General features: G+C 39.0%; 1 protein-coding gene across 2 annotated transcripts in view; it reads right to left on the reverse strand.

The window, feature by feature from the left end:
- Positions 1-2,176: 2,176 nt before the first annotated feature.
- trim36 (tripartite motif containing 36) overlaps positions 2,177-27,978 on the reverse strand; it is a 31,217-nt gene continuing 5,415 nt past the window's right edge. Inside the window, exons 2-15 of one of the 2 annotated variants that reach the window (XM_037681005.1) lie at positions 27,254-27,280; positions 25,462-25,696; positions 19,134-19,214; positions 17,880-18,226; positions 16,950-17,096; positions 14,645-14,740; positions 13,541-13,678; positions 13,227-13,342; positions 10,551-10,672; positions 5,360-5,477; positions 5,074-5,279; positions 3,345-3,528; positions 3,143-3,256; positions 2,177-2,551 (exon numbers count right to left, since the gene is read on the reverse strand). In XM_037681005.1, the coding sequence (XP_037536933.1) occupies positions 2,182-2,551; positions 3,143-3,256; positions 3,345-3,528; positions 5,074-5,279; positions 5,360-5,477; positions 10,551-10,672; positions 13,227-13,342; positions 13,541-13,678; positions 14,645-14,740; positions 16,950-17,096; positions 17,880-18,226; positions 19,134-19,214; positions 25,462-25,696; positions 27,254-27,280 (2,301 nt within the window). In that variant the 3' untranslated portion in view covers positions 2,177-2,181. The remainder of the gene's footprint in view (positions 2,552-3,142; positions 3,257-3,344; positions 3,529-5,073; positions 5,280-5,359; positions 5,478-10,550; positions 10,673-13,226; positions 13,343-13,540; positions 13,679-14,644; positions 14,741-16,949; positions 17,097-17,879; positions 18,227-19,133; positions 19,215-25,461; positions 25,697-27,253; positions 27,281-27,978) is intronic. The other variant, XM_037681006.1, reaches the window with a different exon arrangement.

A 27,978-nucleotide genomic window follows, 5' to 3' on the forward strand; every position in this document is an offset into this window, starting at 1 on the left:
AGAAAACACACAGACAAAGGAGTTGTGGCCAATTTGGAATTATTGTGAAGGGAATAAGCCATGTACTGATTGTTTAACATTCCCTTGCAGCTAAAAAACAAAAGAAAATCCCTTTAAAAGCAGAAAACAGCCTTTAAACTGTTAACAGTGCAAATTGTCATTAAAGGATTTCTCTCCTCAGACCAACAGTTTCTTTAATAGTATTGCACACACACACACAATGATTAAACACACCTGCAGAGCTAAACATTTGCAGACATGCTACAGATTTCTAAAGTGCCATTTTGGGATTAGATTGAATCAGTCTGTGCATTACTTGGTACCAAATTCAAGACTGAGAAGCAGGATAGATATATTCAGATTAATCGTCATGCTATTGACATTTTCTCTTTATTTACATGCAAATACATTTGACTCCCAAAAATACAATTTAAAAACAAAATAAAGGAACATTCAGTTCTGCAGTTATCAGAAATACATTCTGTGTGGAAATAAAACTGAACCCTTACAGCCAATTCTTAAATGCATAGATGTCTGAAAATGACTGGGTTCAGGTCTGCGAGGACTGGACAGACAGTTGAAGGACTAAATATACACAGTCACAGCAGTCAAACACTTCACCTTGAAACTGGAGAACAACATTGGTCCTGGTAAAAGCAAAAAAATAACTATTTCAAAGAATCTGAACTATCGTCACAAATGAGAGAAAAATGTGCGCCGTTTGAAAAAGGCAGCTGAAAAGATCAACTTCTGCTTACAGCAGCTTCCTCCTCGGTCGTGATCTACAAACACAAACTAATTCCACTAACGGCTATGACGTGGTTTATTTCACTGAAATTATATTCTAGGATATGTACAGAAATTTAAAAATAAAAAAAAAGTTTAAAAATCGTTTATTTGAAAAAAAAGAGAAAAGCAATCTTTAAAATAGCAAACTAAACTAAACTGTTTCTGTCAGGAGAGGGACAGTGATTAAGGTTTTCCAGGGCCGACTGATCGAGGTAGGTAGTTTGGGCCAACTGAGCCAGAAACCTGAGAAAACAAACAACTATTACCCTAACCCTCCAGAAGTCAAAATATACATCAAATGTATAAACAAAAACTACCACGTGCAGGCACAAATCACATTTATACAATAAGTGTAGTGTCCAAAAGATAAATCCAGTCCAGTGTGTTCGACTTCTATCCCAACAGGAGTTAACTAGTTACACTTAACTGCAAATCAAAGCTTGGTTCAGGCAGCAGAGGTGCTGCTGTGATCGCACTCCACAACCTGAAACATCTTGAGCTGTTCAAAGGCGGCGAGGCCGAGTGTTGCACTAAAATTAGCACCAGAGTGAAAAAAGCTTAGGCTGTAAAACAGACATTGTGTTCTTGAAGTTGGACACGTTTGTGATGTTTGATGTTGCAGTTCTAAAGAAAAGTGAGGCTTTTAAATCCAGCATTCAGTTTTTAAAGCAAAAAAAAAAAAAAGGGTGGAAACTTGTGAGCGTGAATGTAAAACATCAATGTGCTGTTTGTTGACGTTTAAAGGAAAACATTAAATTAGTTTGAGTGAAGTTACTGTGCAAAAGTTATTTTCATTGTGTAAACTAATGGAAAGTAGTGTTTTTTCAGTGATAAATCCAAGAGTAAAATGGTCATAATGAACGTCAGTAACGCAGTGATCCTTTTCCATGAGGAAAATAAAAAGGCACAAAGGTGCTAGCTTTAAAAGTAGCTCTAACCGTCTCTCAGACTCTTTACCATTACATCGAAATCTGTGCTGCCATCTTTAAACAAAGAACACATTTACAAAATAATAATAATAATAATGAATGTGGCAAAAGAGAGAGTCTAAGTGTGTAGGGCTATGTTAAAAGATATAAAGTGACTGCAGGGTGTGCAGCCAGTTCAACAGCTGATCCCAGCTGCAAATTAAAAGCAGGTCCAACACAGAGACTTTGGTATGCAGAGAGCTTGATTTAGATCTACACCAGCCTCTGAAGGCCTCTGTGTGTGGACACATTAAACTACTCACAGGGCAGTTATCCTAGCAAAAAAGGCCCTGAAAGTCAAAATTTAAAAAATTAAAATGAAAAAAATAAAAAAGTTTGGATTCAACTTCACCCTGTCAAGAAAACAAGATGCTCCATGGATGAATCAGATTCACTCCATATGCATCAACACCCTCCATTCCCCTCAGAAAATTAGTTTCTTAGCAGTGATGAACTCCTCCAGCTGAACCTTCCCGCTGCCCATAAGGCCAAAAGCCGGATACATGGTTCCTGAACAGTCCACCTGCCTCTCGTAAAGGCACCTCATGGTGTCGGCGTCATAGAAATACACTCGCTGAGCGTCGTAATCCAAGCATACGCCGATACGCTGCGGCATGGGCAGCATGCGATTCCCTGGGTCACCAGACGATGCGTTGGCGCTGGACACTGAGGAGGAGGAAGATGTCTTAGGGATGAAGAGTTTGCCCATGCCCAGGGTGAGGAGGGTGAAAGGCTGGGAGAGGTCATAGCACGTGTCCTCGCTGCCGCTGTCGTGTCCACTGTCATGGTCATACCTGCTGAAAGCAAACGCGTTAATAGATAAGTGTGGACAGAAATACATTTCAGAGCTGCAGCTTTTCAACGCTGCAGAACTTAATTTGTCGACGGTGTTCAAATTTTCATAAAGACTAAGACGATTCTGTCTAAAAGGGTCAAAGTAATTACTTTCAAACAAAAGAACAAGACTTCACATTAATATTTACATCATAAAAGTGCAGCAGACCTGAAAGATATTACTCACTTAACTATTCCTCTCACACGAGCAGATTTTCCAGGCAATTTTGTTCCAGAGTGGAAAAAAAAAAAAAGGTTTATTCTGCTTTCCATTTAATTGCTGAATGCCGCCTGCTGCTTATCGCCTTTTGCAATTACCACACATTATTTGTGAAAATAAGGTGCTCCTTTACATGCTTCAAGTTGATCCAGTGAGAACGGTGGGCTTTGTCTGAGTGTAAGCTCTTTAGGAGTTTATACCGCCTTTTTTTTTTTTTTTTTTTTTTTTTTTGCATCACAGTAGGATCAAGTATGATTCACAGACTTAGTTTACTAAGACAGCTTGTAGAAAATACTTTACAGGTTCCTTAGCATGCGTATGTTGCACATACCTCGGGCTGCTGGTATCTCTTGGGCTGTGAAACCATTCAAGCAGCTTGGTGTCCGACGCCACTCCAACTTTAACCACATAAGAGGACGGTTCCACCTTAAAGGCCCAATAGTGTCTGAAAATAATAATTTAAAGCAAAACGGCCACTCAAACACACTGAGCCCATTTTTAAAGAAGTGCTAATGCTGCACGGCTTTGCGTACCTTCCCTGAGAGATGCCAGTGTCCCCAATTATGTAATCCAGGCTGACGTAGCTGCCTGTCTGCACTCGTTCTGCTGCGAGGAGGAAGGCCATGCCCGCCACGCTCTCCACCATGTCTCGTCGACTGTTCAGAAGGAGACGCTCTGCACTGAATCCACACTTGTCACTGAACAGGAAGCCAAAAGCTGCACGAGATACAAGAACAAAAGGACGTAGATGAAGAGAAACACAAAAGGTCATTCCAAGGGAAATTGACTCAATACATTTGGATTCATTGGCACATACAGACACAAGAGGGCGCTATAACACAATAAGAGATCAGCTCATGGCCAGCACCCAGTTCACATGTAAACATCATTCTGATCACAATTAAATGTATTCTATTAATAGTTCATGGGCTAAAGGCCATTATTACCATAATCTAGGACTCTTACATGGATATGATTCTGGTTGCTCACTCAGCCATCTCTCTGCAATCTGAAGTCTGCTCTGGGTAAGACTCTTCATTTGCATGGATCAAGAAAAGTCATCTAAACGACTAGGGCATGAAAATGTTAACGTAAAGCCATCTGGGGGGTGAACGGCTTTGATGTTACTGTAAGTAGCAGGAGTGCTCCTAGCAGCAGCTATGTGACAAAGCGATGGATACCTCAAGACTTATAAATGCATTTGAGCCCCAACAAGCTCGTGTTCAGCACTGCTGAAATACGGAGAACATTTTCAGGTCAGCGACACTCGAGTGCATTCTGTGAAACTGGCTTCAATTTTATGGTTAAATGATAGCTGCGCAATTGTTTTAAAAAAATCCACTGACATTTAATGCATCATTAAAACACCAGATTCAAGACGTCCCGATTATTTTTAGAAAACAATGAGCATTTAATTTCCCACTTCAAGCCTGAGGCAAACCAACCAAAATTTGAAAATTGATGGGATTTGCAAAACATGCAAAAAAAATAAAATAATGTTTTTCATGGTTCCACCTCATGTATCACATGTGATGCGAATGACAAAGAACCTTGACCTAAACTATGAAATCAATCCCCACACTTGTTGGGTGAAAAACCAACTACACATTATAAAGAAAACTTTGCAGCAGCCAAATTAAAGAAGAGCATTCCTTCGAAAAGTACAACCAGGTCACCTTCTCATATGGACAGGGTGCAAAATTAAAGTTAGACAGACGGGAATTATCTACCATTTGAAGTATTGTTCCTCCTCAGAGATAAATGAAAGCAAAGAACAAGAGTGCAGGCTTCTTTTCCAAACTGTAGCATTGAACATCATCCACTCACATGCACATCGACAAAATCTAAAATAGTTCGTTTCAGACAAAAAAAAAAAAAAAAAAAATCAATCAATCTTTGCTTAATTATCTCCATCTTGTGAACTTAAAAGCACTTAAATCTAAAAACAAAACCATCAGTCATCTGATAATCCTTACACCCATGTCTCAGTGCTCTCACTCAGACGTGCTCAGAGAACTAAAGACAGTAGGAGCTTAGCTCTTTAGCCAAAATGGGGCCTAATATGAGGGGCTGGCTCTCCAGTTAAAGATAAAATGTAGTTTTTCTGATCCTTTAAGCTCAGTCGTTCAAGCTAAATTAAGTGCATTTATTAACAGTTTCCTCTCTCACCTCTTAACTTTTCAATCTATACATGGAATATCAAAAGAACAAACTTGAAGGAGAATCATGGTGAGGAACATTTTATCATGTGACTGGGTCTACCTGGTGCAGGTGGCGTGTGGAAGGTGACCTCAGGGCTGTAGGGGCTGAGCATGGAGTTCCTGCGGCACTGAACTCTGAAGGCGTACAGACCGTTTGACTCCAGGTTGTGCACCACAGTGCTGGACCCATAGACTCGGTCTGTGGCCCTCCAGGCTCCATGTTCCTCACCATCCTCCTGGGATGAGGACTGGCTCGAGCTCCCGAGCCTAATTGAAAATAAATTAACTTTATTTTTAGATGAACACCGACTTCCCAATCGCTCTTGTACAGTTGTGATTGAACCCACTTGCGGTACTCGAGCACGTAGTGGTCAGTAGGCAGGTGGTCATCAGACAGCCTCCAGCAGATTGATGCATCATTGTAGACTTTGCTGTGGGACAAGTCAATCAGTGGAGGATCAGGAACTGGAACAGAAAAAAAAAATAGACTAGCATTAAATATAAACAAGTGCTGTCGAGGCAGAGAACAAAGTTGACCATAAAACTAGCAACACACAAGTTTATTTATTATTATTTATTATTATTTTATTTATTAAAATAATGTGCAATAGTTCTTTTGTGCCAGGTTTAAGTTTACAAACATGAATTACTGTAAGTAGTACAAAGATTAGATTTGTTCAGATCAGGACGGTCCACTCAGAAGAATGGCGTGAACTAGAAGACTACTTTGCATAATGACTTTAAAAGGTTTTTACAGACTGTCCGGAAGTGAGCTAAAATAAAAAAACATCTCCACTCAACAGTACTTCTCACTTCCTCTCTCGCACTTAGTGGTTCCTCCATCATTTCACCATGTTGCTACATTTACCGTCAGTTCTTCAAGATTTGCCGAGCTCCATCTGGTGCTGCCTTTACATTCATTTACACGTTTTTATTTATTCTGACTGCTGTTAGACAAGCTCTTCAAGTGTCTTAAGTTACTTTGAGAAGCACACTTGATACACTGAATCACATTACTGAAACTATGTAGGTCACATTTTTCACTCAATAGGACATTTTTACACAGATCATAATTCTCATAAGAATATCCTCTCATCCTATTCACAAGATTTTCTCACCCTAGTCGTCTCATATTGTGCATTCCCTTCCCTCAAAATACTTCCTTCATGGGTTGACTGACATTTACATTCTTCTTCTTTAACTTTTAATCACAGCCTCCGTTTTGCAAAAAGCAGAGGACTTTAGTTATACATGTGCAACATGGGTAATAACTGTTGCGTAAAGAGCATTTCTAGTTTAAATGAACGACAAAAACTTTAGACATGTCTGATATGGTCTGGTTCAGGAGTGGTGACCTGAGGAATGGGACATTTGTTGCCCCATGTCTTCGATTATCTGTGCATAGTCTGCACAAGTGTCCAGTATGGAACTTTATCAGAATATTCTAATTTTCTGAGACACCGAGTTTTGAGTTTTCATTATTTGTAAGCCATAATCATCAAAATTACAAGAAATAAAGACTTGGCATATTTCACTCCATGTTTAATGTGTAATACAGGAGTTTCACTTTCTGAAGTAAGTGACAACAAATTTTAAACTTTTCCACAATATTCAAATTATTTTTTGAATGTACCTGAAAATAACCCGACTGTACTGTTCCTGTTTTTGCATGGTCTTCTGTACTTTTCGCTTGCTATTTTTATGTTGCCATTATAATTCTGTGAAATACCTGGAAACGGGTATGACAACCTAATTTCCCTTAGAGCTTAATGAAGTCATCAATCTATCAAAAACACACTGGCATTCTCTTAAGGGCTTTATACTTTACTTTCAACACTGAGAATCTATAGGTTGAAAACAAGTAAAATCCTGGTTCTAAGCTCAACATTTAAATAAAATGTCTAAAAATCTTAGGCTTAAAATTCCAGAATGTTAAGTTTCTTCAGAAAGAAAGTACAGAATGATCCAATAATTGGCAAATTCCAAGTAAATGACAAACAGGAGAAGCAAGAAAAAAAACAAACAACGAACGATAAGCATCAAGGAAAATTCAGTATGGGTTTATACAAAAACATGATTTACTCCACAAAAACAATTAAAACGCATGTTCAAACAAGAACGTTTTGTATTCCTTTCTCGAGATGGTTTCCTGCAGCATCCTCTGCCAAGATCAAGTTAAATTACTACAGCACAGAAACGCTTCCACTGCAGCTTTTCCCTCCCAGAGCACGGCGAGAGTCACTGCAGAAAAGGCCTGCAGGCTGAACTGATGAAAGGAGCACATAAATACAACAGCCACCTAAATGTGCCATGTACTGTGGCCTCCTCCAGAAAGAATGGGGTTCAAGACGACATTTAACACACAAAAAACCAAAAGAAGCTAAATCTGTCATTTAGGAAGAGTTCTAAATGAAAACCTGAAAAGGGGGAATAAAGTATTTTTTTGTATTAGAATTAGAAAAATTAGAAAGAGTTATTCATTTTGTTCCGTTACTTGAAGATTATGACTGAACTAATTGAAAAAAAAAGGGGCAGATATAAGATTTTTTCTTCTTTCTGCCTTTCATTTAAAATCTCTTGTATTTTTTATAGTTAAGAAACCGTTTTGCATTTTTAAAATGAATAAACTTTATAACATACCATTTTGGAAATAGTTTAGCCCATTTATGTGCGTCTAATATTAAAATAAGCGTGCACTCAGTTTTTACTTAGCTAATGCTTAAATCTAGACTGAGTTTTTAAAGTTATTGTGACATTAATGATTTTAAACAAACTGTTCAGTGTAGAAACTAAAGTCCAGAAGCACAGATTCATGTGATGTCCTCTCTCAGCTTTGGTCACCAACAGTCCAACAAAAGTCGTATCTCTGCATTTGAGGACTATGTGATGTGCATCAAGGCATGTCAATTCTCTACAGTATCAGAAATTTGTCATTTCCAACTTCGTTCCTACATTTAAAGTATCGGGGAACATCTCACTCAGAACCACATGCTTTACTGGCATCGGACAGCTCTGAGTTCTGAGAGGCCCTAAACACGATCAGCTGTCACCATGTCCAGATATGACTGAAAGAACCGTCAACACCCAGTCACCGTTTGAAACTAAATACGTTTAGGAGCACCCCGTCCATCAGACAATGACTCAAAATGTTCCCCAGTTAAAAATGAGCTTCAGCCAAATGTCATAAACCATCACTCAGTCAGAATAAGACTAGCTCAGTCTCACAAAATAACCATTTTCACTAAATGGTGCAACAAATAAATTGTTTTTGCTTTTTGTTTAAAATCTTCTTGTATTTTTTTTTATACACACACACACACACACACACCCAGGTTTGTTTTGCTATCTTTGTGGGGCCTTTGCATTGACTTCCATTCATTTTTCATTCATTTCTATAGCCTAACCATGACCTTTATCCATAACCTAACCATTACCAGTACATACCAAACCCTAAACCTAACACATCCTCAATTCACACCTTAGTCCTAAACCTAGCCCCTAACCCACCAACGGGACTTCTTCTTATGGGGCCCGGGTTTTGGGCCCCATAAGGAGCAGTTGGTCCCCACAATGTAGTATAAGTTGGAAAAATGGGCCTCACAAAGTAGCATAAACAAGGACACACACACACACACACATATATATATATACACATACACACACACACACACACACACACACACACACATTTCCTTGTGTCATCTATCAATTACCTAATTTCTTTATTTAAAACTTTGAACTACTTTAAACTTGTAGTTTCCTTTTTTAAATACACATCTATATTTAAAGACCTGAAAGCCTAAAAATCCAAGTTAAAGACTAGTTTCAGTAAAACATTACAGAGTGGAATGAATTATAATGTCTGTATCAAGCAGAAATCAAAATACATAAACATTAATGCTTTATTCAGATTTACTGGTTTTAGCTTGTACAGAAAATAAAAAGTATTCAAACATGGACTAGAGTGTGATTTAAACATGAACAGTTCCGTTACGTGCTTCAACTCGTCCTCTTCTCATAATAAAAAGCAAAGCTAAAAGCAGCCTATGTTGACCAGCAGACCAGAACCGGGCTTCAAAAAGCAGTAAAATCTACAGTGAGAGGAACTCAGTCTCAACCTGAAAACCACAGCTGACCTCTCAGCACAGCACAATTCACAGGGCTAAGCATGTGACAGGCAGGTGATTACAAATGGCTTATTCTGGCACTCACGTCTTTAACATCGTTAAAACCCAGTGGCAGGCCGTGCATTTTACACCTAGGCCTTCAATGGTGTTTATCCACCTCTTAACACCACCCTCGTTATGATGCCACGACTACAGAAATCATCAATAATGTGCAATGTGGTAGAATATGGCCGTGGTCTCCAGCTACAAGTACTTGGGTGTACACATGAACGACAACCTCAGCTGGAGCAACAACACCACCAGCCTGATCAAGAAAGCTCATCAGAGACTCTACTTCCTCAGGCGGCTGAGATGAGCTGGTCTAGGAAGCTCAGTCCTCACCTCCTTCTACAGGTGTGCAGTGGAGAGCATCCTGTGCTCCAGCATCAACGTGTGGCATGGAGGCTGCACAGCTGCAGAAAGAAAAGCTTTGCAGAGAGTGGTGAAGGCTGCACAGAAGTCTGTAGGAGTCAGTCTCCCCACCATCACAGACATCTACATCTCCAGATGCAGGAAGAGGGCCACCTGCATCATGAAGGACCCCACTCACCCAGCATACACACTTTTTGCCCCACTCCACTCAGGAAGGAGGTTGAGGAGCATTAAGTGCAGAACCACTAGACTGAGGAACAGCTTCTACCCTGAGGCTGTTAGACTCATTAATCTCTAATCAGGATAATCACTGAAACCGATCAGCAGAAACATGTGATTTTTCCAGTGTTGCTGCTGATCTGTTTCAGTGTTGATGTGTTCATGCGTGCTCATCTGCTCAAACAGACTCATGTTCATGTTTGTGCTGATGTTCGACGTAATGTTTTCATGCCATTAGTGCTTAGTGTATATTTAGTTGATGCTTTTCTTGGTTCACATCTTCGATGTTATCATCGTTTTTCTTTTACATTTTATTGTTGGATGTACCTGGGGCCCTGTGTACATAATTTTGCTCCACCACATGTATCACATAATGAATGACAATAAAGAATCTCTGACTCTCTAACTCTGATATGGTGCTGCATAACAGACTGGTATCTCATGTAGTGAGAATGGATGCCATTACTAAAGCAAGAAACCCAATTAACACAATTTAACAAGTTTCCTTCAGCTGCAGTCACAGCCTGATTGTGTTTAGGCCAGCAGAGAAGGCTTTGCTGGTGCCGATGGTCCACCCCGTTAAACCCAGAAAGCCTTTATTTGACATGAACGTTCGGTCATGATGAAGGAAAACAAACAACCAGTGACCTCCTGTTCAGACATAAACATGTAAACATATGAATGTCCTGAAAATTACAACAGTTTATTTTATTGATGTAAATTATAAAAAAATAAAATAAAATAAAAAAATGAAGTGTAAAAAAAATAAAAAGTATTGTACCTCCTCCAAAGCACATTTCTTTAAGCAGAGCTTCTTCTTTGGACGTGTCGAGCACAAACTCATCAAAGCAGGGGTCAGCTGAAGGATGGAAGGTCTTCAGAGAGTCTGTGGCTTTCTGGATCCTAAAAACAGAAAGTAGATTAAGATAATGTTTTAAGATTGTTGCACTGTTATTCTATACAATTGATGTTATGCGTCTGTGTTACAGATCTTTTTGTAAATGAGACTAGTTATCTCCGTGAGATTACCTGTAAATAAATAAATACAAAAAAAGAAAAAAAAACAACAAAAAAAACCATTTTCTAAAAACTAGACGCATTGAAAGTACCCAAAACTAAAACTAGTAATTCTGAGAAGAAGACCATTATGATGCAGGCATGCAAGTTTGTTTGTTTTTTCCCCTGGAGCTATATTAGTCAACTACAACCGTTTACATCGTCTTTTACAGAAAAAGGAAGAGACCAGAAACTCCTTGTTGACAGGAGGGATCCAAACATACCACAGCACTATTATCTTAAGTGAAAAGGCTCCCAGAATATCTAAAGCTGCTAATGCAGATCAATTAGTCAGCTTAAAGCAGAAATACACCGACACTCAGCTCTGACTGGACACTGCAGCAAATGGATTTCATCTGCCCTTGAGTTTAGTAACCAGTGTGCACGTGTCTGTGTGAGTTCCTGACACACTCCAGTTGCTTCAACACATGCTCCGACTCGCACAATAAACACCAAATTCAATGTATGAAATCTATGAAGAAACAAATGAGGCATCAGATGGTACAAGATAGACAATTTCAACTGTGTGTAGATTGTACGCAAAATTGCTGTTGTAATTTATGCTTAATTGTTATAAAATACTGATGGACCGACTAACAGATGAGGTCAGGAAGGAATCCTCGTGGACTATGATGTTTGCAGATGACATTGTGATCTGTGGTGAGAACAGGTGGAAGAGAACTTAGAGAGGTGGAGGTATGAACTTGAAAGAGGAGGAATGAAAGTCAGCTGTAGTAAGACAGAGTACATGTGTGTGAATGAGAGGGAGGAGGTGGAACAGTGAGGCTACAAGGAGCAGAGGTCACAAAGGTGCACCACTTGGGGTCCACTGTCCAGGAAAATGGGGAGTGTAGTAAAGAAGTGAAAAAGAAAGTCCAGGCAGGATGGAGTGGATGTAAAATTGTTTCAGGAGTTATTTGTGACAAAAGGATGTCAGCAAAGATGAAAGGAAAAGTTTACAAGACAGTGGTGAGACCAGCCATGTTGTATGGTGCTATTGTGTTGTATATAGACAGACAAAACTGCAAGTTTTTCTTAAATGAAACCTAAATGATTTCCAACATCTAGAATATTAGGTCCTGCAGACAGTCATGATTGAACATTGACCCTCAACATGTACAGGGACAAAAAAAAAAAAGTACACATTTTTGTTTTTAAGCCGTTCAATATGCAGACTGAAAGTCTTGCCTTTTAACATTATGTACAAGCAGTGGTGTGGTCTATGCGATATGCAAGCATACGGAGTATACCCACTAGAAAAGCCCAAGAATTTCAGTATAGCCACTCAAAAAGTGTCAAATGATACAAGAAATATAATTAGGCATGAGTCATTGATATGTTAAACAGCAGTTAAATGCTTCTGTAACAATCTACAGTGTTTCCCCTAGATAACTTGCCATGGCGGGGCGCTCATCTCGGCCGCAGTTTTTGTTTTGGGGGGGGGGGGGGGGGGCGGGACGGACGGACGCACATCTGAGCCGTGCGCTGTTTGTACCAACAGTTTGAGTGGCGGGGGTGCGTTCAGCGTGAGGGTTCAACATGAAGGAAGAGGCTGCCTTTAGCCTTTTAGCTAGTGCACCTGCATGGCGAGCCACTAGTTTAGTGTTACGTCAGTGCCAACAGGTGGTTGGGGGTGGGGTTCGGTAGACCGGGCGCTCTATTCTGTTGACGGGGCGCCCTGCTTGTATAATGGTAGGGGAAACGCTGATCTATCCATATGCAGCGTTTGTTTACTAGATTCGCTTATCAAGCGAATTAATGTATAATTCCAGTATTTCCCCTACCATTATACAAGCGGGGTGCCCCACCCCGTCAACAGAACTGAACACCCCGCCTACCAAACCGAACTTGGCCCCCCCACCAGGCACTGACATAGCACTAAGCTAGTGACGCGAAATACAGGCTCTCTAGCTAAAAAAAACTAAAGGCAGCACTCGCGTTGCTTCTTCCCTCAAGCTGAACGCCCCCACCCAAAAACTGCTACACTCAGACATGTGTCCATCCCCCCCGGCAACAAAAATCATGGATGAGATGAGCACCCCGCCATGGCAAGTTAACTAGGCGAAACACTGAATTCTGTACTTACTATTTAATACTTGAACATGTTTTGCTTTAATACCGTTTTATAAATTCTATAACATGGTTTTAATACAAAGCCAACTGTTGTACAAAGTTTGTTCATTCATTCAAATATAAGCAGAGAAATTTGGAAATGTTCAATATACTTAAAAATCAAAATAAATTGAGGATTACATTGTATTAATCAGTGTACATTAGTTTCTAAGCACAGTATACCCACAAAAAAAAAAATGTAGACTACACCACTGTGTACAAGTAATCCATAGATAAAACAGCACTTTGTGGCAAACATAATTAGGAAGATGAATGATCTGCTGCAAACCTGACATGAAGCTGTTTTGCAGTTTGTACAAAACAGGACTGATCTGTCTCTTTCAGCACCTCCTGAGCATAACCAACCAGCCCGCTGTTCTCCAGCATACCCTGGTACTCGTCCATCTAGGAAACATTTAAAATCAGTACAATTCCAATTATTGGCATGGCATGCCAATAACATCGAGGGGAAACAATGCCTGTTATTTTATGTTTGAAAAGAAGACATTATAATGTGATCTAGTTTTATATCAACTAAGAACATAATGAAGCAGCAACATAAAAAGGGCCACGTACAGAAATAAGAGGTTTGGCATTTTGTACCTGGGTTTTCAGTTGATCCAGGCGTCTGTTACGAGATTGTTCAATGGACTTCAGCATCTCTGATTTTCTTTCTTGAAGAGTCTCAAACAGACGCTCAAAGTGCTCGTTGGCCTGACGCTCTGCTAGCTGCCCATTTTCCTTTAAGAGTACAATTAAATCAAATGAGTACATTTCTCCCTAAAAGTTCTTGACTTAAGAAAAAAATATTTTTTAAGCGTTAACACAATGACTTATCAGAAGAACACTGAAAACTCATGAAATGGACGAGTAAACATCACTGTGCAACTCAGGATTTACCATTCAATTATTTTGATAGTTGTGTTAATTTAAGTCTTTATGTTGCATTTGCGGCAATTTAAAGGATCAAACCAACCCTTTTTTGTAACCAATGCTCTTCAAGACAAAAGCATCAAGGTTTATTGCACAGTTACAGGTGAAACGGAGAACAGCTATTGTTCGTTTAAAAACTACAGAGCATACCAAACTGCTTTCATAACCACTTAGACACACTTTGATCATTCTTGTATTCAGGTGCAACTTCAAAAGTGAAGAGGAGAAAAGGCTTTGAAGCTGAAACACCGGTGTAAGAAAATAGCTAAACCCTGCATTTATAAGTTTGTGTGGTTTGCAGGCCTTTTTGTAAATTCATACCCAGAACGCTTCATTGTGTTGCCACACTGACCGGTTTTCAGAAAGTAATACTTCCATTTTCATTTTTTTTTACAAAACAAATAAAAATAGCCTCATGAACAGGTTTTTAAGCACATGTTCATCATAATCACGCTGCACAATAGAAGTGAACTATTTTCAGAGGCAGTTTCTTGGGGTGACAAATCTTTTTATCTACACAAGGTAAAGACTGACATCTTCCAAGAATTCATATATTGTTTCACATTTAAAAAAAGAGTGAAGAATGAATGGGATACAAAAAAGGGACACATTTAAAATAGAAGAGTTTAAAAGTGACAAAGAAAAAGATCAATTTCATTGATGGGAAATCTTAAAATACAATACGAGGGAGAACCTGAGGCTCATTTGGGTCAAAGATCCAAAACTTTCAGGATGTTTACTTTGAGATGAACCAGCGTGAGTCAGCATCCTCACCTCAGTCTGATTGATCAGCTGTTCGAGCTCGGTAATCTGAGTCCTGACCCGGTCTTCTTTGCTGATGAGGTAATGGATACTCTTTGCCAGCTTCTCCTGAGGATGGAGACAAAGGAATTTACAGCAAACAGAGTTTTAAAGGTTATTTTAATAGTTTTGTGCTTTCAAATAGCGTTCGTTCTAAACATCCAAGTGTTTAAATTTGGCATACTTAAGGAATTAAGAGGAGTGACGTGGTTCCATTCGCTTTCACATTTAAAAATCACCTGGTCTAAACAGGCTTCCCTCACATTTCACATCATTCGAAACAGCAGCTAGTAGTTCTTGATTAATGAAAACATGCCACAAACAACAGGACAACTGAAACCTGACCCATCGCTGCATCGGCAAAGGTTTTCCGGACCACTCAGGACATCTGATACACTCTGCACCAAAACTGATGCTACAATGAATGCACAAATGATGGGAAACAAATGGTCTCATTAAATATTACGCAGCATGTTTGTATTCACACAGACGAGAGCTGAAATTCACTTCTGCTTTGACTTGTTGATTCAGCTCACAAACCCTTGGCCTGGACGAAGTTAATAAGATTTAGATGCTGTTCAATAAACTTTATTTTAGAGTAGCCCTCTTTAAGGTTCAAGATATCTTCTTTATGTTGCCTTGTGTCATAGATTACCTCTGTGTGTCTCTGTACCTAAACAAAACATTCAAACGGATTAAAAATTAAAGCAGGGCAGCAAAACTCTGATGGCCACACACGCACCTTAAGCAACCCAGGTTTCAGTTTCCAAAGAGATACAGTCTGGCACATAGATACAGGTCCAGTATCAATTTTACAACAGGAGAAAATGTATCCAAGGACCAGGCAGCCCATGGTAGAGGACAACTAAATACTTGCCATGAAATTTTGGTCCATGCATTTGTCACGTCTAGACTAGACTATTGCAATTGTTGATTATCAGAGTGTCCAAAATTTTTTTTTTTAAATTCTTGAGCTGATCCAAAATGCTGCTGCCAGAGTTTTAATGAGAGTTAGTAGGAGAAATCATCTCTCTCCAGTTTTATCTTCTCTCCATTGGCTCCTTGTCAAGTCCAGAATAGAATTCAAAATCTTACTGCTAACCTACAAAGCTCTCAACAACCTAGCTCCATCTTACATTAAAAAGATCTTATTGTTCCATATTTTCCTAACAGAGCACTTCACTCTCAGAATGCAGGTTTACTCATGGTTCCTAGAGTTTACAAAAGCAGAATGGGAGGAAGATCTTTCAGTTATCAGGCTCCTCTCTTGTGGAACCAACTCCCAGTTTCTGTCTGTGGCTGACACATTGTCCAGTTTTAAGATTTGGCTCAAGTCTTTCTTTAATAAATCCTATAGTTAGTGTTGGCTTGAGTTTCCAGAGCTATCCCTTAGTTATGGTGCTATAGGCTGAGACTGCTGGAGGACAAACTGACCACATTTCCTCATTCAGCTGCCGTCTTTACTTTCTCTACTTGTTTTTATTTGTAATCATTTCCATCCTCAGGGTTTTTTTTAGTTTGTCTTTTCTCCAATAAAAAAAGTACACCTGGACCTGTCACTCTGTGTTTGTTTGTTTGTTCCTCCTTCCTGTCATCTCAAACCCAGCCAGCTGGTTGAGCAGACGGCCACTCGTCCTGAGCTTGGTTCTGCTGGAGGGATCTTCCTGTTAAAAAGGAGCCTTTTCCTTTCCACTGTTGCCAGTGTGCTTGCTCACAATTGGAGACTGAAAAAGTGAAGATTCAACACAATCTGCTGGCTTTCTTAGATATAAAAAAATTAATTGGATTTTTTTTCTTTTTTTTTAATGTATGAATGTTTTTGTACAGTGCCCTGAGACGGCTTCTGTTGTGACTTGGTGTTATTTAAATAAACCGAGCTGAAACGGAATTAAATGATTTTCATTTCCCTCAAACCTCTTTCACATCAAATGCCTCGAATCGGTTTAAATAAATTTAAAAAATGTTACAACTTTTGTCTGATCTTGTGACAATGACTCGAACACAAGTTACTGTACTCGACTTGAGGCATTAGTCTTAAAATATCAATACTTCAAAGTTCCAGACCTGTTGCACCTTCCCAAACCATGACAACTTTAAGACACTAAACTGTGGCATTGTATGCATGCTTAGATTAAACTTTATCATAAGACTGTATTGTGTTGCACTCCAATGCACCCAACCACTTGAGATAAAACCACTTTTAAGTATATTCAGTTTCAGCTGATACCTGAACCATTTATCAACTCATCTTTTCTCAAAGAGCCACAAAGTCCGTTACCTTTAGGATCTTGTAAGCGCTGCTCATCGAAGTGACTTTGTGGTTGGCGTGGGACCCCCCCAGCTTGCATAAGTGGCACACTGGTCGTTTGCAGACTTCACAGTACATGTTCACCTTCTCCATCTCATGCTCTGGACACATGAGCACCTGAAACATTTGGGACAACACACACTTCATTATCTGCAGAGAAATATGTCCTTACAAGTGCTGAACACAGCTGCAGACTATAGTTACACAAGCTACATCATCTACAGGACAAGGAGGTAAAAATAGACTAAAAAAATGCAGACACATTCAGCTGTAGTGTTTAACAACACAGATCACTGCATGTCGGTTTAACTCAACATGGGATAAAAATTAGATGAGTGAAACAGGAAGATGACTTTAGCTTTACAGAAGCAGGAAGTTCTGTGCAACAACTATTAAATAGTAACATTTTTAATGCCAAGAAGTCAAATATGTCTGTAGTGAGGTAAACAAAGACTTTACAAAAATGTAAAACACACACACACACGTGCTTTATGATGCTTAAACTGCAAATCAGTTTTATTAATTTATTTATTTTTATATTAGGGAGTGGTGGCGCAGAGGTTAGAGAAGGTGGGTCTGTGATCGGAAGATTGCCGGTTCAAGCCCCGGTACAGACAATATCAAAAATGTGGGTGGGGTAGGTGAAGCACCCACACCTGCCCCCACCCTCATTCACCCCACTCTGGGCCCATGAGCAAGGCACTTAACCAACATCTGCTCCCTAAACGGGTCTCTCTTGAAAATGAGTTCTCGTGGCTCAATGAGACTACCTGGATAAATAAAGGCTAAATGAAAAAAAATTCAGTTACCAATCAAAATAATGAATTTCAAAGAAATAAACATTTTGAGCCTTCTAGGAAATAAACAGAAAAATATATTTCATAACTAACTGCTACTTGCCTTGGGCCTAAAATTTGTGGTGGGACCCACATACTCGTGCTGGGCTTTGGGCGTGCCCCAGGGGTGGTGCAGTTTGAAGCACTCGTTACAGTAGCTAGCCTTGCAGTCCATGCAGCTCTTGGTCGCCTCCTGCTGCTGTGGAGGTTTGCAGATGTTGCACATGATTGCGACGGCGGCACGGGCAGCCTGCCTGTAGCGCTCAACTATGCTCTCCAGGGTGACGTTGCGGAACAACATGCTAATGCCGCGTTCGCCCAGATCAATGTCATGCTGGCAGCCTGGGCATGGGATGGTGGTGATACGGGGAGTCACAGACCCCCTGCGCCACCCTGGAGATGAAATGGAACCTAAAGGAGGGCAAAAGATCACGAGTGAGTAAAGTTCATCTGAAGTAAAGATTCATATCCTCGGGTCATCATGTTTCCAGTCTTGTCTGAGGCCCCATTTGGACATGAAAGCAACAATTTAGTCAAACTGAAGAGAGAAAATGGTTTCCAAGAGAGTCAAAGTGGGGCCTTTGATTCAATCTCTTTTGTGTAAAATTCTGGGGCAAGTTACATCACCAGTAGTGACTTGCCAAGTTAAAAAGGCAAAAATGTCTTCACAAACAGGACCTCAGCAAGTTTCCCTTTGTGCTTTATTTCCACAATGACAACTGCTCAAACAGAGGAATGGGTGTATGGAGCCAAACCCTCACTGCAGGCAATGCAAGGAGCCATTGTCATTCAGGGGAAAAAGTACAGAAGGAGAAAACATACAAGAATACTGGTACTGGACAGTAGTGAGGAGTGATGAGGTGCAGGATAGTCATGGAGATGGCATCCTTTGAGCTTTTAGAAAAATGTAGTTTAATTTATTCAACATTTACAAGGAGTGAAATCTTAAGTACAAACAATGATCTAGACAAAAACATAAATCAGAATATAAATGGAAAAATAATATCAACTAAAGCAATCAACTAAAGTGAAAAAGAAATTAAGCAAATGAAAGACAGCAAATGGTTATTTCAATGCTTCAACACTTCTCAAATGACATTTCTCTTGAAGCGAAATGGTTTTCAAGAGATTTCCACACAGATCTTGTTACTGATGCGGCAGCATCAGAACAAGGCAACACAGCAACATGGACGTGGAAACAAAAAGCAACTTGACCACGAGATCACGTCACAGACAGCTCTTAGCACATTTGACACACTTAAAGCCAGCAAGCTAAAAAAAAGTCACTTCACACAAAAATTTTAAAATGTTGCTTCACGTTTTTGGGGGACAGGGGAAGCGAGGAGTGCTGGATTTATCTCAGTTTGTGAGCCAGTATTTCCACTTCGTTTCCGAGGACCTGAAAATTAAATCAAACACTCCTCTGGTAAACCAAACAAGACCACTTTGAACAGCACTTCTGAAAAAAAAAAAAAAAAAAAAAGGTGCAGCTGAAGGAAAAGCTGTGACACATCAGCAAACAAACTACACGATGTGCTGAGCCATGGGCATGCTGGGTGAAATAAGGAAAGTGAAGGAAAAGTTCACGAAAAGATGGAAAGCTGGAATAAACTGAACTCCTGCCCCTTTTAAAACAATTACTTATCCTGCATTATTTTAACTGATAATGGATTCTTATCTGATGGTGGTGATGAGGGTGACATCTTGTTTTAGCGAGTCTCCTGATTTTTAAACCAGTTAAGAATAGGGATTTTTTTTGTTTGTTTAGCACAACAAATTGGTGCAGAAAATCTCTTGCATGAACTGAATTGGGTTCTTAGTCAGGACAGAGAATCTGAGTCAACAAGCTGCATGCAGGGAATGACTGCAGCAATGCGTTTGTGCGTTTATTATTTTATGGATCTGTTGTAGAGCGGACGGCTAAACAAAAAATTTAAGATAAAACGCTGCAGAGCTCAAGTTTGTTCCACTGTCATGCCTTTAGGCACGTCTTGGACACAAAGATTTTCTTAAAATGCAAGATCACTGCATTAATATTTATCTTGACATGTTTGGTTAAACATTTGTAAAAATAAATAATAATAATAAATAATAATAAATAATAACAATAATAACAATAATAACAACAATAATAACAATAATAACAATAATAACAATAATAATAACAATAATAACAATAATAACAATAATAACAATAATAACAATAATAACAATAATAACAATAATAATAATAACAAAGCAGAGAGACTTTAATTTCCCATGAATATCTGCGTTTTTGTTCAGTTTTTCATGAATGTCATTTTACAAGCCAAAGGGTTTGAAGATTCTGGTGCATTAACAGCTGAACAAGAGCAATTTCCCAGAGTTTTAAACAAAACGTTGGAAATAAAATCTTGCAAACTGCTTTAGCACTGAAAAGAACTTGATCATCATTAAAGTTTAGGTAAATATTTTGTGCAATTTAACAAAAGCAGAAAATCGCACTATACATCTTAAGATCAGTCAAATACTGCCTGAATCAGTCATCTGTGTGCAGACTGGCTTCATTCATTTGAACCTTCCTAAATTATTATGCACACAATATTTAAAAAGTATGCACACAATATTTAAAAAGTAGACTAAAAAGGAATAAAATGCGCTTCTAAAAATTGCTTTATTCCCCCCACCCCCCCCAAACAAAATGATTTTAGGTTTAGTGGCATAAAGGCAAACAAATTCTAGTGTACAACACACTTGTAAACCCTTGCAAGCCCCAACATATTAAAGACTTTTCTGCTGCGTGTGTTTAACGTCGAAACAACTGGGCCCTACAGTTATCAGTCTATAAAACTGCTCTACTTGCCACCATGATTTATAAAGTTAATAAAAAGGTTTAACAAGTGAACTGCACAGAACACATTCCTGTTTCAGTTCAGCTCCCCGGGAACTTCCACACCAATTTTGGTTCTTTGTATTCTTTTAGCAGTGGGCAACAAGAAACGCTTGTATTCAGCAAGACTTTCTTTGAGAAAACTACTTTTATGCTCAAAGGACTTTTTTTTTTTAGAGTCCTAAATTTAATGTTCCAATTGAATCCAGTTTCAGAGGCGCCTCCAGAGCATTTTCATTGTGGTGGCCAAAGTGAGGCCACTGATAATCTTAGAGTGGCACAAAAACCAATAACCGAAATTCAGGAGGTTTTTTTAGATCTTTGTCAAATTTAGGCTATTTGAAAAACGCTGCAACATGGGAGTTAGGGAATCTCCTTTTGATAAAGGCTTAATTTACTATGTTTATTACTCGACTCACTGCAGCCGGTCTTCAGAATTTATTCACAAAAATAATATCCATACAAGACAATCTGGCTAGGGGAGGGTGGTGGAGGATGGCAAATTCTGTCCCCCTCACCTACTTTATCGTCAGGATCCTTTACATTCATTTTAAACTTGTTGGTTGTGTAGCAAGAGTTGATGCAGAGTTTGCAGGAAAAAAGGTAGAACCAAACTAGGGTTTCACAGGGGTTTCTATAGTAACACTGTACTCACTACTATAGCTATTCAAAACACGGAGCCCGCGTCTACCTCGACTTCCACACGGCCTTCGCACTGTGGCTGCAAGCAATGAACAGAGAGGTGAGATGAGACCAACAAGAAAAGAAAATGAAACGATACAAGTGAGGTGATGAGTGAATCCAGCCGTTAACATCGTTACACTGCAGACAAAAAGTCAACTTAAAAGAAAAAGTGTTTAGAAAGAAAAACATTATAAACCTTTATACAACATGTGGATATATGGTTTGCGTTTTAAATTTCTGCACTCATCAACTCTAAAATACCACTAAACATTTACATGTTCTTGCTTTAAAGTTTGAATCAAAAGGCAACAACTTAACAGCATTCATGAGGGCTTCAGTCAAATATTGTTTGGGGCAGCTGTGGCTGAGTGGTTAGAGCAGTCGTCCTCCAATGCAAGGTTGTGGGTTCAAATCCACCAGCAGTCACATGCCGAAGTGTCCCTGGGCAAGACACTGAACACCCATAGCCTCTGATGCGAGTCCCATCAGTGTATGAATGTGATAAAGTTCTGATTAGTCTCTTTAAAATTATTTGTGCAATTAGCTTTGTAGAGATCTAGTAGAGTGATTTATGAATGGGTGAATGAGGACACAGATTGTGTTGTAAAGTGCTTTGAGCATCTTGATAAGAAAAAATACAAGTACAGTTCATTTACCATTTAATACTTTCCATCCCACATCAACTCAACTTGGTTGTAAACCAAAGGACAGCTCAGACTTCAAACAAAAATTCAACCCATTATCAAAAATCAACCATTGTTCTTCAGTTCGCCATCAGAATTTTAATTACAGTTCAATTTTTTTTTTCTTATTGGAAAAAAAATTAAATGGGGAATAAATGGTAAATAGACTGTACTTGTATAGCGCCTTTCTATCTTATTTCAAGATACTCAAAGCACTTTACACTACAATCTGTGTCCTCATTTACCCATTCATACAGCACTCTACTAAATCTCTACAAAGCCAATTGAACAAATAATTCTAAAGAGACTAATCAGACCTTTATCACATTCATACACCGATGGAACACACATCAGAGGCTATGAGGGGTTCAGTGTCTTGCCCAGGGACACTGGCATGTGACTGCTGGTGGATTCAAACCCCCAACTCTTGCATTGGAGGACGACTGCTCTAACCACTCAGCCACAGCCGCCCCAATAGACCTGCTCAAGACAATCGATACCAAACGGTAGTGTTGACAAACATTAATTAACAACAGCTATCAGGCTGTCGCTCTGAGTCATTGAAAAAAAGTCAAATTTAGTCTTCTGCTCTGATATTTATTTATTTTTAAAGTACCGGTAGACGTTTCAAATTTGACCCTAATAAACCACAGAGTTAAACAAAAAGCTTGAATAGCAAATCAAAGGTGAAGGGGATTTGGTTTAGATCTCAACAGTGTTCTCGCTATGACTATGCATTTTCTATACACACCAGTTAAACCATTATGTTAATTTAATGTAACTGCTGCGCATAATTCTTCAACACACCAAAATATTCCTTAACATTTTATTTACACTTTTTTAAATTTATTAAGAGTGATGAGTTAGAAAAAAATACAAAGCTGAGAAAGAATGTAGACAAAGTCTTGGTACACATTTTCCTTCCCAGTACAACAAAGCTTATTCAAACTACACACTGATAAATGTTGGCTTAAATCTTCTCTTTCTCTCCCTTCATCTAATCCCTCGTTCATTCCTTCCCGGCAGGTCGCATCTCTATGACTACAGGTTATCTGATCTCTCTATAGAAGAACCAGAACAACACGCTTGTTCCACTCAGGAGTTTGTGTTAATTATTAAAAGTTTGCCAAAAATGTCTCAATGCACAGGGATTGAGATTTCTAATCTGCAGATTAAATCTTTCTAAAAACAGGAATAACTTCATTTAGTAATCCCCAAGTAAATTCCACAATATCCAGGATTTTAAAAATGCACTTAAGGAGAACCGATATTATATAAACTATGCTACAACGATTACTTCTGTCAGCAAGACGTGAGCTTTGGTTTCTCACAAGCAGGTTTTCAGTAATTTCCTGCATCAACAGATGGAGTTCTGTCCGTAAAGAAAGAACTCATTCAAGCAAACTCTGAATGAGGAGTTTGTGCTGGAGAGCAGAGACTCAGAGGGTTTTTATACTAAAGCTGAAAAACTCTAAAGGCTGTTCACACTGAACTGTACTCCAGGGAGTTTTGGTGCCTCTGGCATTTTGCATCAGATTCTTAATGTTCTTTCACGTCAACACGGCATCCAGTTCAATAGAAACCAAAATGCATACATTTGGCTGATCAAGCCAAAAAATGAAAAAAATCAAACTTCAGTACCTTAATTTTCAAAAACACATTTTTATATTAAAATGTTTAATTTAAGTGCGTATTTTGCTACATGAACAAACATTTTCTCCACATCATTCTGGCATAAACACATTCAGAAGTAAAATAAAGTTAATAAATATTACATATTAATTTGTGTGACAGCCACAAACTGTCAAACTATTAATGAAAACCATTTTGAATGATCACAAGAAAGTCTGTCTCTAGGAAGCAAAACGTAATGAAATTACAGCTGGCTGAATCAATGTGGCGTCTCCAGAACAGTTCCATTCTACCATTTTATTCAATTATACAACTGCCTGAAGAAATTACAGGATCTAGATTAAATTTTGTGAAATCTCACAATTTTAACTTGGGTTTAGTCTCCACTGCTACTTGTCCAAGCTAATAATTTCAAAGCAATTCATTCATTTTCTGTCGAATGCATTGTGAAGCTAAAGTAATTGTTTAAAAATTCAAACTTTGATTAAGTACACAGCGTGGAAGTCAGACAACTCTGATCCTCCCAGGAAAAATGGTCAGAAGTGCAAATAAGATGAAAATGGCCTGAGCCATGGTAAAAGCTCTCGGGGGCAGAAATGCTGCTTGAAAGTCCCAGCACAATGTTTAACACTTTAAACTTTGACCCACCCAAACCTGAACTCAGCAGTACCACAAGTTGAGCTGTAAACTTAAAACACTTTGTTAAATTAATCTAGATACCCCCTTCCCAGTAAAAACACTACCTCTCTGCAGTTTTGTTTAAAATCCTTTAAAATCCTTTAAATGAGCTTACAGATGTGATGTTGTCTCGTGTGGCACACGACAGTAAATCAGATTTAAAGGTGGATTGAAAATTATAGCTTTTTTTTTTCCTAAAGCATTTCCATACAAAATCATAAACTAAAATGACTGAAGGAGATGTTCAATGCCCCGGGGCCGTTTAGAGCAGACAGCACAGATGCCGGTAATTAGAGCTTCAGAGATCTTGTCAAAAGTTGTTTTGTGTTTTTCCCCCCTCCCCTGAATGTTGACACAACTAAAGCTCATCCAGTTCCTCTGCTCTCTGCTTGATGGTGCCAGGAAAGCAAACGGTGTGAAAAGAAGTGCTGACTGAGTGTTGCAGCTGAGCGATAAAATTATTTTACATTTCACTTATGCTCGTTCTTGTTTATCTGGGACAAGAATGGGGAGGAGGGGCAGTGTCCACACCCCACTAATACCCATTTACACAATACTTGGCCTATTTTCCCCCGCCAAGCCAACTTTTCAAAGCCTGTTCACTCAAACCCATTCATTTGCATTGGCTGAAGATTTGTTTGCCGCTTCACGAGGTTCTGTTCAGTAACACTACCATCCTTGTAAATCTAATAAAACCTGCAAGTTTGTCTGCAAACTGGAGTATTTTGTCCAGTTCTGCAGAAGTAGATAGCGGGTTTAAGCGATTCACACCCACTGAATGAGAAGTCTGCAGAACTGAAAGCTGAAGCTGAGGGAAGTAAGAGGAAGATAATGCAACAGGAAGTCAGAACAGCTGATCTAAAATCATTTTGCCCATTCATGGAAGCCTTCGGTACGGACAGATTAATTTGATGAGGTCTGATTATTAGTACCCATCAATGTTGGCCCAGACAACTGCCACTAATCTCTGAACACACATTCACTTTAACTTAAAATAAATGTGCTAACCTGCCTACAACAAACATCTTCCTGCACAGAACACACCGATTCCATCTTTAGGGAAATTCAAATTGTTTTTATGATCTTACCCCAACACCCACCTGATCTCACAAGCCTGTCTAGCTTCTCCATGGAGGGGGACGGCACCCTGGACCTGGGGCTGCCAGGCAGGGAGCACTCGGAACCAGCGTCAAACGAGTCCTCGTGGTTGAGCATCAGCAGCTCTTTGACACACTTGTGGCAGATGCTGTGCTGACAGGGCAGGATGAGAGGGTGGGTGAAGAGCTCCTTACAGATTGGGCAGATCAGCTCCCGCTCAATGTTCTTGATTGGGACCTGAAGATAAGAGACGTGATTACTTTAAAAAAAATAATCTGAAATTGCTTTTTCATTCTGATGTTTTCCCCCCTCATGAGTTGCTGTCATCGTTTCACAACATCGTTTTATGTTATGAGTGCTTAGTGTATATTTAGTTGATGTTTTTCTTAGTTCATATCTTAGATGTCATTACTGTTTTTCTTATACATTTTATTGTTGGATGTAACTGGGACCCTGCGTACATAATTTCGCTCCACCACATGTACCACATGAGGTGCGAATGACAATAAAGAAACTCTGACTCTGACAAGAATGGATAAACTATAAAAGCAGAGAGAACTGTGCTAAAGTCTTGAGTCGTTACTTTTTTTATATATATATATATTTTGCTTCCAAGCAGCAAGACAAAATCTTTTAAAACAATGCTCAGGTTTTCTGAATGTCTTTCAAAGTTCTTCTTTGAACTTTGAGTTTATTTTTAATCCTTGCATCTGACCATTAGGAGTATATATTTGTGTAAAACCACCAACTTTTATCTACAAAACCATTCAAATATGCAAAAAAGGCTAAACTCAAGGGATGAACCATGTGGCAACACAACAAACCAAAAATCAGATCTTTTAGGCACTTTGATACTTAAAAAAAAAAAAAAACCTGTCAAAATGTCTGCATTTCTTTTATTAAATCCAACACAAAAGCACTTTAGCACCAACAAGATGATTCCTAAAGAGTAACAGACCTGTCATACAGTAGATCATCAACTGATGGCTGATGAATCTCTCAGTCTGGTCTGTTTGTTTATTCCTATCTTAAAGACCCACTGTTCACCTGCTGTCAATAGTATTTAAGTTTAAACTCCCCCCATTGTTCTCCTTTTGTTCTTAAGCACACGTGTGCAAAATGTAGTCATTGTCAGATGATTGAAAATAAACGAACTAAAGTCCAAAAATACTTTGAAAGACCTTGAAAGCCTGAAGATCCATTACTCAAATGATCCAGAATAAAAGGGTTTTGATGAAGTCTTGGCTCCTTATATCTCAAATCTACATTTTGAGCAACATGAACATTTTGCTGCATCACTGAAGTGAGAAAACTTGCCTTTAAACGTGGTAAACTTCACACTTTTTTAATTTCACATACAAATAAAAACAGCGGTAGACAAAGCACCAGTCTTTACAATCATGTTTCTGATTACATAAGACAGGATTAACTCCGGCTAAATATAGAAAAAACGAGCAGCTCCTTTGAACACAGAAAATATGACAAACATTTCTCAGGGAAACATTAAATCACCGTCATTTGTTTCAGGTGGTGAAACGTGCCTAAAATAACCCACTCGCTCCAGCTGCTTGACTGAACGCGTTAAAAAAAAAAAAAAAAAAAAAGTCCAACTAGCACCAGGATGAATAAGAAGTTTAACGAAACAAACGCCGCCGTCCACGAGCAAATAACTTGACAAAACACGAGCCGAGACACCGACGACAACGATGAATGGACGCAGAGGAGCCCCGGGCTGTTTTCAGACGACGACGAGTCGAGAAGAGTTAACCGCCCGCACACTTTCCTCCGACTTACCGCAACTACACCGCTGTTCCGAGGCATCTCTGCTGTGGTCATGATGAGGGAGAACAGGCCGGACGTCAGTGAGAGTTTAAAAAAAAAGAAAAATAAAAAAAAAACACCGAGTCCGACGGTGAAAGTCCGGCAGCAACAAACTTCTCGCACGCGACGTGAAGATGCCGACAGCCACAACAGCAGGGGGCGGGGGCGCGGGGGGATTTAAATAGAGTGACGCTGCGGAGGGAGGGAGGCAGCGCGTGAATCAGCAACAGCCACTCGGCTGCGGCAGTCGTGCATGGACCTGTATGGCAGACCATTGTAGCATAAAATCAAACCACAGTCCTGTCTACCTTTTTACCAAAAGTAATATAACTTTACTTAGTCAGAATGAGATTTATACCTTCAGATTAATATTCCTTACAACAACAATAATAATGTTCCTGTTTTTTTAGTATTCTACACCACCTTACAACCTAGCTGTTTTCTCACTACTTTTCCTTTTAATGATCCTTTTTAAATACCATTTTATTTTCGCTTGTTAAATTTTTTTTTAATTAAATTTGTACGCATCCTTTATGATGTCCATTGTTGTCATCATTCTTTGTTAAGATCAGGTCTCTCTTGTAAATGAGTCCTGAGGCTTAATGGGATTAACCTGTATAAATAAAGGTTGAATGAATACTTGATAATAATAATAATAATTTATATATATATATATATATATATATATATATATATAT

Source organism: Nematolebias whitei, chromosome 8 (assembly GCF_014905685.2).
Source record: "Nematolebias whitei isolate Nwh7 chromosome 8, NemWhi1, whole genome shotgun sequence".
Classification (NCBI taxonomy): Eukaryota; Metazoa; Chordata; class Actinopteri; order Cyprinodontiformes; family Rivulidae; genus Nematolebias; species Nematolebias whitei.